The sequence below is a fragment of the Colias philodice genome, chromosome 18 (assembly GCF_061535455.1).
Source record: "Colias philodice isolate Cphi_HAF_F1 chromosome 18, ilColPhil1 Martin Lab GWU primary, whole genome shotgun sequence".
Taxonomy (NCBI): domain Eukaryota; kingdom Metazoa; phylum Arthropoda; class Insecta; order Lepidoptera; family Pieridae; genus Colias; species Colias philodice.
In genome coordinates this window covers 1076579-1088652 of record NC_143103.1, presented here as the reverse complement: position 1 = coordinate 1088652, position 12074 = coordinate 1076579, and the positions used below count along the sequence as shown (strand labels likewise).

General features: G+C 38.1%; 1 protein-coding gene across 4 annotated transcripts in view; it reads left to right on the top strand.

Moving 5' to 3' along the window:
* Positions 1 to 11384, top strand: part of Nrx-1 (Neurexin 1) — a 111717-nt gene extending 100333 nt beyond the window's left edge. For all 4 annotated transcript variants that reach the window (XM_089706953.1, XM_089706952.1, XM_089706951.1 and 1 more), the window contains exons 17-28: positions 1013 to 1612; positions 1800 to 2000; positions 2167 to 2283; positions 2637 to 2815; positions 5837 to 6008; positions 6478 to 6695; positions 7187 to 7363; positions 8189 to 8295; positions 8724 to 8968; positions 9299 to 9568; positions 10043 to 10185; positions 11247 to 11384. In XM_089706953.1, the coding sequence (XP_089563079.1) occupies positions 1013 to 1612; positions 1800 to 2000; positions 2167 to 2283; positions 2637 to 2815; positions 5837 to 6008; positions 6478 to 6695; positions 7187 to 7363; positions 8189 to 8295; positions 8724 to 8968; positions 9299 to 9568; positions 10043 to 10185; positions 11247 to 11384 (2567 nt within the window). The remainder of the gene's footprint in view (positions 1 to 1012; positions 1613 to 1799; positions 2001 to 2166; positions 2284 to 2636; positions 2816 to 5836; positions 6009 to 6477; positions 6696 to 7186; positions 7364 to 8188; positions 8296 to 8723; positions 8969 to 9298; positions 9569 to 10042; positions 10186 to 11246) is intronic.
* Positions 11385 to 12074: the final 690 nt, after the last annotated feature.

Genomic DNA, 12074 nt, shown 5'->3' with positions numbered 1-12074 from the left:
TGGAATGAATTTGAAAATGAAGCTAAAGATTTAAAATGTGTAAAAGTCAATATAAGTTACATGATAAAAATAATATATATGTATATATGTATGGTAAATGTTAATGTAATGACGATTCGAAAGTGCTACTAAATAGAAGTCTAATTGAATAAATGAATGTTTGAGTTTGAGTTTGAAATAGTTGTTTATTTGTTTAAAGATACATTTTTGTATAATTAAGATGATAATAATAAGATTTTAAGATGCTGATAAAATGTAGATGTAACATCAAGTAAAATTTAGCTAATTAGTTAATGTAAAATCCAATGAGCTAATTTTACAGAACTATAATATTATAACAAACATACAAGATACTGTATAAGCGACCCTCGATGTTAGTCGTCCTCTAGATGTAGTATAGTGGCTTATTTTCCTTTATTTCTAGCTGGCACTGTATCTCACTTTTCAGTTCTATTAATGCTTTTCAACTCTTCTTTTCTGTAGACTTTCTTTCCCCCGTAGCATTCTTTATAGTTTAAATTAGTGGTATCTGTTCTGTTGTTTTTAACCATCGAATGATTAATGATAACATCATCCGAGTGTGTCATTTCAATATTCATTACTACAGCACTATAGAACAGGTTCCACTCATTGGAGTGTGTCATTCATGCAACCAAATTGCAAACGTCATTACATACTTTGTTACTTGGTTGTGAATAGAAAGGTATGTGTATCTAGTAACCTGTTTGCTAAATCATTTTCAAGTAAAATTGCATCTATGTAAAATCAAAAGAAATATAGACTGACTATGAACTCTGACTTCGTAAAATCTTCTGTTGTTAGAGACTCTGCTAAGCTTTGCTCTTCCAAATGTAACTCTTTGCTATAGATGTCTTTGTAAATAAATTTGAAAGCTATGATCAGGGATCTATGGATTTTACTTTTGCTAAATTATTTTTATTTGAGAGTCAATGTTGTGAATTTTGATGTGCCTTAAACGGTTTACTATAATATGTTTTGATTGATTTTCCAGCTGAAACAATTCTAGGGAAAGCTTCTACTTTAGAAATATCGACTATTCATCTCGGTGGTCTATTCCACCCAGAGGAAGAAATACAGATGACATCAACACTGCCAAACTTTGTTGGATACTTGCAAAAGTTTATTTTTAATGGCATAAAATACATAGATCTAGCAAAGACGCTGGGAGTTGGATCAACTGAAGAAAACAATAATATTGAAGATACATCCAACATTTTATTTACTGGGAAATTCGTAAAGCCCGACGCTCTTAACGTGTACAAAGCAGTCACATTTAAATCGAAACATACATACGTTGGACTGCCGCTTTTAAAAGCGTATGCGAATACGTATTTAGATTTTTATTTCCGGACGACAGATATGGATGGTCTTTTATTCTATAATGGTGGGAAAAAGCAAGATTTTATAGCGATAGAATTAGTAAATGGACACATACATTGTGTGTTTAATCTTGGAGACGGTGTGGTCACTATGAAGGATAAGCTGAAGAATTTCCTAAATGACAATAGATGGCATACAGTATCGATAAGACGACCAACGCCCAAAGTGCATACATTACAAGTTGACGACGATTTGGAAATGCACACTACAAGTAAGTTGAATACATTTATATTTTAGGACTTGTGTCATATTATGATGTTTAGTATACTTACAAAATTAATTAAACTTTTAATATTGCTGCTAAAGTAATTTGTTTGTTTTTATTCGCTTATTATTATTATAAGTTTCACTTTTCTGTGTCTGACCTAAAAATGTTTAATCATTTTTATTTATTTCAGGTTCAAATCTAATGCTAGAATTAGACAGCGTATTATACGTCGGTGGCGTTCCCAAAGATATGTATACGGCGTTACCAGTAGGAGTTCTATCCAGACAGGGCTTCGAAGGTTGCATGTCTAGTTTGGATTTACCTGGAGAGTCTCCATCGTTGATTGAGGATGCCGTTGTGCCAAGTTCTTCTTTAGTTTCGGGATGTGAAGGTATGCATTGTTTGAAGATTACATGAGTACTTAAATTTGACTGATTCTAATAATTATTTAATTATTATTATTTAAATATTTCTATTCTTTATAAATTTATATGATTCTTATAACTTGGACGAGATGCAATATGTTATAAAATTATAAATTTTGTGTTTGTTTTTAGGTCCAACAAAATGCACACACAATGCTTGCGCTAACAAGGGTGTATGTGTGCAGCAGTGGAACACGTATGTGTGTGACTGTGACCTCACGTCATTCACTGGGCCTACGTGTTATGACGGTAAGTTCCGTATTAATGAGTTACCACTGTTTTATTTATTATTGTACAAATGTGTATTATAACTTATCAGGTAAAACTTAAAAACATTATTTATAATTTTTAACCCTTCTTAGTTATTCGATGTCCACTTAATTTGAAATGCCAAATAGTTATTGATAAAATAATAAAATTAAAGACTGAGTGAACAAACGGACAGAATTCACTGCGTACAATAATGTAAATGTAAATTGTTCAATCGAATAAAAGACTATGTATTTTTATGTTCAATGCTATGGTTGCAAAATATGAAAGCCTGTAGTTTTATTAGTCTATTATTATTTTTCATTAAATTAATTTAATTTAATTGTTTCCAGAATCAATAGCCTACGAGTTCGGTCCAGGCCGCGGTATAATCACGTACACGTTCCCCCCGAGCGCGGTCGCGGACACGGAGACGGACCGCGTGGCGGTCGGCTTCGTTACCAGCAAGGCGGACGCGGTTATACTGCGGGTCGAGTCCGCTAACACGCAGGACTATATGCAGATGGAGATTGTGAGTTTGTGTATAATATGTTGATGATTTTATACTGATATTATAACAGGTAGGTAGGAAAATCGATTCGGCCAACGTGTTGTAAGTTGTGTTGTAGTGAGTGATTGAGCTAAGGGTTTTCAACAGGTTGTTGTGGATGGTGATTGTTTCTACGTACATATGTTGATGATTTCGTACTGAATATTCTGTACTGTGTATTCTTTGGCAAGGAAATCTTCAAAAAAAGGGCATATAAATATCAGGCCGGCAATACATTCGCGGTGCCCCTGACAACGCGAATGCTAATCGGCAGATCGGCACTTTCCATCAGGTGACCCGCCTGCTCGCTTGCCCGCTTAACTATAAAAAAAAAATCTGTCTCATTATCATGCCATGACTGAGGCCTATGTCCAGCAGTGGACATATATAGGCTGATAATGATGATGATGATTCTGTAGATAGTACTGTTTTGTGCGGATATAGTAATATTATGTAGGTAGGATGATTAAACTGTACGTCAAGTCAGCCAACGTGAGAGACACGTGTGAGCTGAATAGTAGTGAGTGATTGAGTTAAGGGTTTTCAACAGGTAGCTGTGGATGGTCATTGTTTCTACGTACATATGTTGATTATTTTGAATTGATATAATTTTATGTAGTTGAGATGATAATACTGCGCATCACTCGCATCGAAGATGGAGATTGTGTGTTGTTTTGGAGTTTGTAGTGAGTTATAGAGATAGAGATTGTGAGTGCTTGGGTGGAGGGTTTTCAACAGATTGTTGTAGATGATGATTGTTTGTGTGTGCATATGTTGATGATTTTGTACTGATGTAATATTCCGTATGCAGTAGAAACATAAGTGATATGTTTCTACAGCATATTAAGACTGGTAGTAGATTGCTTGTGGATTTTATCGATCATATTGTAGCGTATGGAATAAAAACTGAGTGTGCTCTAGTTGCGGGCTATTAGCTGGTTGTCGTGGATGGTGGTTATTTGCTTGTGCATATCTTGATGATACAGTTGTTAGTGATATGTGACGATTGTGTGAATGATCTGGTTGCGGGTTTTCAAGTGGTTGCTGTGGATGATAATTGTTAGTATGTGTATATTATGTTGATGATTTTGTAATGCTAGACGTAGGAGCGATGGCCATATATTGCGCATTGTATCCGCCACCCACATGATTACAAACATATGGAGACTTTGAGTGATTGAGTTGATGATGATTATGCATGCATACATTGACGATTTATTAGTGAATTCTACAGTTAGAGATTGTAGTATTATATACACTGATCATCAAAAAAATCGACCCACCTGCATTTTTACGGAAAATTGCGGTTTTCTCACAAACTAAAGAAAAAATTTGTTTGGAAACTGAACTGATTAATTAAACAAGCATACTTACACGAATATAAACACATAAAATCATTAACATCATAAAAAAAAATTGTCAATTTCGAAGAAAGATCAAAATCCTCAATTTTCAGCTTTTTCTTTATTAAATTTCAAATGCAGTTTATTTTGTAATCATGAAACTTATGATCACGTTTCCTTCGAATTTATACTCAGTACTTTCTCTTCTTTCTGGAATATGATAGCCTGCGTTCACCATTTTAAAGAAATAATCAAGATTTTGATGGTCTCTTGAGGAATTCGTTATCATTCTTCCCTCATGGCGGTTTTCAGGTCCCCTATTGTTGTAGGGGCTGAATTACGAGCTCTAAGCTTTATTTTTTAATTGTCCCACATGTGCTCTGTAGGTTTCAAATCGAGACTTTTTGCTAACCAGAGTGTAACTCTAATGCGGACCTCTTCTAAATACTGGATCACGATTCGCTCTACGTGCTTCCGAACATTATCATGCATAGACTCAAAGTTTTTGCAGATACAGCCGGCATATTACACCATATGATAGTCCAAAACCTCGGTAATGTATTGAACAGCATTTAATGAGCATTTTTTTATCGTCAAGCTCCGTGCGTCTTGTCAAAGAAATGCCACTCTAGAACTTTACAGAGCCTCCATCATAATCGACCGTTTCTCTTACCTAGCACTGAACAAATCGTTCATCTGGTCATCGCATGACATAAAGACGTCTATCAGCACCATATAAAGTCATTCGCATCTTGTCACTCAAAAGTACTGACTCCCATTGGCCTATAGTCCAGTTTACGTGATTTCGAGTCAATTGAAGTCTGGTTTGTCGATGAGCTGTGGCTGATTGTGGCCCTGTTTCTGGCTTGTGTGGTCTTAGGTTCTACTCCTAAAGTCTTCTTCTAACAGTTCTGTCATTTATACCCACCTCCTTATCTGAAGATAAGGAGGTGGCAGGCGTCACTAGAGATCTACACCAGACAGATGTCGATTTTGTAGAGTTGATTACATTATCTAGGGGTCGTCCCTTTGAGTTGCCGCCCTATTTCTTGCAGATCAATATTTTCATCGATACTGCCTAGTCTCTAGAAACCTTTGGTAAACTCATCGAACTGCAAAACAGCTCAGATTTTACTTTTTAGCCACGGCAAGTTGACATAACCCCTGTTTTAGTAGAGCCACAGTTTGGGCCCCCTCAGTTAGAGTAGTATCCATTATATTGAGACAAAATTTATCAAAACTACAGCATCAATTATTAAACTTAACGTTATGAACAAGAGATCCCGAAAAAAGTCATTTTTGAACTGGGAACACGGGCATAATTTGTCCCGCCGTAAACCGTCAAATCAACATGTACAGTATTTCTGTATAAAAATTTGTTAAGAAGCTTTAAGTGCAGTAAAATTTTCGACAAACATAATGATTAGCATGTTATCAGACCCTTACAAGAAAATACAACAATCTAAGACGACTTATTTGTGAAATAATCGATAAATAGCAAACATAGTGTAGGTGGGTCGATTTTTTTGATGACCAGTGTATTATATTGATGATTTTCTATTGATTTATGCAAATAGATATTAAAAGATTGTATATTGTGATGATACATTTAGGGTGCCTTTAAATAGATTTAAATACTCATTTCGAGTTTACTTCACAGATCCGCGGCAACCTGTTCGTGGTATACAACGTGGGTGACGGCGAGCACCCGCTTGGTGACGAAGCAGCACGTGTGGACGACGGCGCGTACCACGTGGCGAGCTTCACGCGCAACGGGAGCCGCGCCGCGCTGCAGCTCGACAACTATGCGGTCAACCTGCGGCATCCGCACGGTGAGGCGACATTCTGTGTGCCCCTGCTACCACGTGGCCATCTTCCACTTGCCGTGTTCTTAAGGGGCTACCGCGTGGCCAGCTTCCGCCTGCCGTGTTACGGCCAAAACTGTTATCACATTAAAACAGATTTTTTTTTTTACAATTTGATCTACTATAACCGTGATTACAAGGCTCACAATCACTCTTTAAATTGTTCGAAGTAATAATTTTACGTATACGGCCTTGATTTCTAACGTGTGTATAAGAGAGCTATTTAATTTTAATATGTATAAGTAATGCTTATTTTAATGAACAATCATAGAATATTTCTCGGATATTTTTACCTTAAGTACATAATTTCGCTGCTAGTTTGTGAAACATCGTTTTCTAGTGCGGACAATGACTCTATTATGATGTTTTTTTCTAATCCTCATTTTCAACTCCACTACCGTATTCCACCTATTAAATTACACAATTTTATCCACAGGTGGTCAACAATCCACAATATTCAACAGCATGTCCCGCATCATAGTGGGCGGCGGTGCGGGGGGGGCCCGGTCGTTCAGCGGCGTGCTCGCCGGGCTCGTGGCCGGCGCGCGCCGGGTGCTGGACCTGGCGGCGGCCGGCGACCCGGCGGTCACCGTGCGGGGAGACGCTAGGCGGGCTGCTGCACCGCTCGATAGAGATATTAATAGAATGCAACAGGTTTGTGCACTAACACTAACACATATACACACGTTAGACTCTGGTATCATAGAGATAATGTACAATAGGTTAGCGGGTATAATAATTCACAGCAAAAATTCCTAGAGAGTTGTATTGACTTTAAATAATATCAATAGGACACTAAAAAGTAATACATTTTTTAGACATGGTTATAATAACAATCATAAGAAGATCACATAGCAATATCGTATTGTAACCGACATATTGATAAAATATTGCTAAGAACATTTTATTGGTTTACAACATGTCACATTTCCTTCTCTTATGTATGTTTCTCTTAAACAATTGGTAGACGTGGACGGAGGGAAGAGAGGCCTTTGTCCAGCAGTGGGACAGCCATGGCTGATAATAATAATAATATGTTTCTCTGTTTATTTTTTTTTACACGATATATATATTTATTTATTTTTGTTCGAGTTTTATGTATTTTCGTGTACTTAAAATAATAATTATTAACTTAAACATTCTAGACGCCCCCGTCGGGCTACGGCGGTGCGGGAGCGCTAGATGAACTCGTATACTCTGGCGCGGGGTCTGGTTGCCGGGACGACGACGAGGACGCGTGCGCGCTGCCCGACGCCGGCGGGGACGACCTCATCACGCCCGTCTACGTGCCCAGCACGCGCCGCCCGCCCCATCACAGGAAGGTGAGCTCTACCGCACTGTGGACAGGCTCTACCGCTCTACAGCGCTACAGCTCTGCCGCTCTACAGCGCTACAGCTCTGCCGCTCTACAGCGCTACAGCTCTGCCGCTCTACAGCGCTACAGCTCTGCCGCTCTACAGCGCTACAGCTCTGCCGCTCTACAGCGCTACAGCTCTGCCGCTCTACAGCGCTACAGCTCTGCCGCTCTACAGCGCTACAGCTCTACCGCTCTCGCTACAGCGGTACCGGAGCAAACGACAAGCTGGTGTACATTATTATGTGAAAGACATTATATCTTTTAATGATCCCGATAGGAATAGAAATCTACAAACAGAAGTTCTGGAACTCTGAAAATAATCATAAATTTGTATTGAGATCCATCAGTTTGTTAAATAGAATAAGCTTATATGCTTCATAATTTTATATAATGTAATTTTTGAAGCTCCTTATTGAAAGTAGTCAATAACATAATATTATACCTTCAGATATTATCATTGCGTATAAACTATAAACGTATGTTTAAACTTTTACAATTTGACACAAATTAAATAATATAATATATTTATTTGCAAAAATGTAGCTACAAATTACAGATGTTTTGTTTACAATACACACACTCTTACACAAAAGAAAAATGACAGTGATAACTAAACACCCACACAACACACATTCATCTACTAGAATATCTGTTTTTATCTAAATTCGTACACAAATTATAAAAGCAATCCGGTTTGAAAGATCAATTCATAGATGCACTTTATCGAACTGGTAAAATTGACATTAACATGAAGTTTAGATATGATTGCAGTGTTAATTTTATTTTTCAGGGAGATATCAGCGGTAAACTGATGAAACCGTGTGACGATGAAGACTGCATAGAAGGTTCTGGATCAAATGGAGAGGAAATTACAGAACCAGAACATCCTATTACAACGTAAGAACTAAAATATTATATTACTCAATACTGAAAATGATTGATATTTACAAATTAGAAAGTTATCGTAGGAGGACACTATCCCACTCTTTGACACACCTATCATCTTGATTCGAATTACCCTAAATATTTTTTTATGTATACTCTTAATTTCAAATCAGACGATTAGTCGATTCTATCATAAAATATAGCGTTTTTATAATTTTATTTTTAATCTATTGCATAGCTTCTATCACGGGCCTTGAGCGCGGGGACCGAATTGAGAAATTCCGTAACGAAAAAACCTCACGCTCCCCACTCCGACGGGCGCGGAGGTGTGGCTTGAAGGCATAGCATGCAATAGCTTTACCGCAGCAGTCCCCGAGTGCCACACGTCTTTTTTTATTGTACTAACTACGGTCTTCTAATTGAATTTATTAATATTCCAGGGCTGGCATAAGCAGTACACACAGTATGACGTCACCAACCACAGCGATATCCACAGAGCACGTGGACAAAGCGATATCCAGCTCCACGGATACAGAGAGCAGCGTGACCACGAAGAGTGACCACGACCGTGACCGTGACCGTGACCGTGACCGTGACCGCACTACATTACCTGACCACGATAATATGCACGCGGGCACTGTGGACACTGCTACCACTCCGGAGAAGGGAACTACGCCTACTGAAGGTATTATCATCAAAATATTTTGGTTATGTAATAATAAAAAGTATGTTCTAAATTTCACACTCAATAAATAATTTGTTATCATGGTACTAAAAAATTGTACCACACGGGGTTTTATACGAGCTTGATTGTGCGGCATTTTTTACCTCAATAAATCTGTACTATGTATCTAAATATACTATTAATTATTATTCCAAATTTCATCTAAATCAGTCAAGCATTCTAGAGTTAGTTATAAAAATTCATCTATGCAAATGTTACACATTATTTACTGCTGAAATTGACTTATTTTGCACCGGAAAGTTCTTATTAAAGTCAAAACCAATTTTCCAGAGCACACGCACACAAGTAACCAGTTCACGCCCACAGTGACACGACACACAGAGTCTACACACACTACTGAAGAGGAAATACCAGACTACGAAGACCATAGACACACCAAGATCCCAACCAGATCTCCATACGGTATAGATGAAGGGATCCCGGGAAGTTATCCCGGGTATAACGGGCATGAACCAGAGATAACAACTAAATGGTATCATCCGAAAGCCACGGATAATAGAGTCGTGCCGCCGGAATCGGAGTTCTTTGCTACGATTGTTGGTAAGTTATTGAAGTTGTAACTTAATAATATTATAAAAATTTATCGCAAAATGTGTTGGTAAGCGCATAACTCAAAACTGCTGAACTGATTTCGTCAAATCTTTTTTTATAATATTTCTTGAAGTACGAGGAAGGTTCGTAAGGAGTGAAAACGTAAACATGTACCTCGGGCTAAGCCGGGGCGGACCGCTAGTATTGTATAACTAAACGAAGAACGTCTAAAATGTTGACCTTGATGCTTATTATTGACTCTGGAATTCGATACATAGATGATCAGAGACGTTTTATTCATCATTTGGAAAGTAAATTGAGTGTATGTAGTAACATAATCATCGTTCAGTCGTTCTATCTTGTTTTAAGGTCAGATCGATTCGATCTCCTCAAAAAAATAATTCAGAATCGTTGTGATATGCAAATTGTATATAAAAATTGTAGTTAACAATCTTTTTACAATAAAAAAAAATTCTTTTCCAGGTATCGTAGCATCAGTACTGATAGCGATAATCCTGATAGTGATAATAGTGCTGAAGCTGATGTTCAAGCTGGACCCGTCGTACAAGGTCACTGAGGACAAGAGCTACCAGCAGAGCGCTAGTGCTGCGCTGTTGGGGAATCAGGTATGGGTATTTATATATTATATTATATTATATTTATATTTATATATATATTTATATATGTGATAAATTGGAAGGTTATATTGATATGCTAAAAGATATAGAACCGAATTGGGTTAATATTCTCTATACTAATATTATAAAGCTGAAGAGTTTGTTTGTTTCAAAATTTAAATGAACTCGCGCTATCTTTTTTAATTTTTTGAAAAACTGTGAGTCACTTCAGAAAAAGCTAGTTTAAATTGAAATATGCTCAAATACCGTGAATATTATGTCTAGGTCAAAATTCTGAATCTTTCCAAGAAATTTCTAGATGATTTCTTAAATGTCGGAGATCAATCGATTAATCAATATGCCATAATATCTAAAAATATGGATTTGGCTGAAAAATATTGGTGAAAGCACTTGCCTTTTCATCGTTGTTTTCACTAAATGCCGAGTCCATGGGTCATTTCGTGTTAAACAGGTTTTTCCATGTGTATAATTGTATTTTTTAAGCTATTGCATAGCTTCTATCGCGGGCCTTGAGCGCGGGGATCGACTCCAGAAATTCTGTAACGTAAAAAACCTCACGTTCCCCACTCCGACGGGCGCGGAGGTGTGGCTTGAAGGCATAGCATGCAATAGCTTTACCGCGGCAGTCCCCGAGTGCCACACGTCTTTTTTTTGACGTGACAACGTCTTATAATTCGATAGAGCCGGCTGCACGCACGAAAAAACATGACTTATGTGGCGTTACCTCGCTCTGAGGCGTTCCATGTAAGGCTTGAAGTGCAAGCGAGAGCGCGGAACGAGCGACAAAGAAGCACAATCGAACGTTATCACGTTCAACTATCGTCAGTAAACCGACTTTACAGACAACCAATTTTTGAAGTGAAAACTTCTTTATCGGCGTTGGGTATAAAATCTTAAACTCGCGTCAGGACACGTGACCTGATCGAAAAAGCGTAAAATGGATATCAAACATGCTCAAGGTTAATAATCAAGTTTTCACTTCTGCCGGCACTCCCGGAGTGCAACCCGTCTTTTTTTTTTTAATCAAATGGTTTTATAATTCCCCGCAGGCCCACTCCAGCTACCAATCAGGCGCAGCAGCCAACGGTCCAGGCGCGCGCGGTCTGCAGCCGCTCGCACTGGGCCGAGCTGCCCCACTCGCACCGCAACCTGTCAAACGGGACGGGATCAAGGAGTGGTACGTGTAGGGGGGAGGCGGGGAGTGGGGGGAGTGGTGGGGGGGTTGGTGATGAGAGCGAAATAGATAATGAAAAATTTTTATTACGTGACGTGACAGAAAAAATTAAGGCCATGATCATGCTCATTAAATCCAGTTTTAGAGCTAGCGCGTATGAGCAACTTTGTCTCCGCAACTATTTTGTCTCTCCACCCATGGGCTAGTATGAAAGTGCGGGCACGTAGCGACGCAACTCCCCATACAATTATTGATGGGAGAGACAAAATAGTTGCGGAGACAAAGTTGCTCGTGCGCACTAACTCTAACTGACAGACTGACAAATTGTTGTAGTTTTTGTTTTCATATCTCGCAATGGTCCTACGTCAGCAGATAACTAAATATAATACGACTATAATAAATCCTTGATTATTTGTCTCAGTATTTTAAAAGTGAGACAAGTGAAGATAAAACATAATCACAATGTGACTCATCTAATAAACCGAGTAATAATCCATTATAAATTAATTAAAATGAAAAAACTTTTGCTCAATATTCAAAACGTCACCAATCTCCAAATCAACTCTACCTACCAAAAACCAAGAACATTAACAAAATGATCGCTCGTTCAATCCGCGTGTCCATACAATTCGAACCGGACATATCAGCGTAGTTAATTTTATATACAATAGTGAATATACCTGTAGTCGCTTTTTAGCTGGTT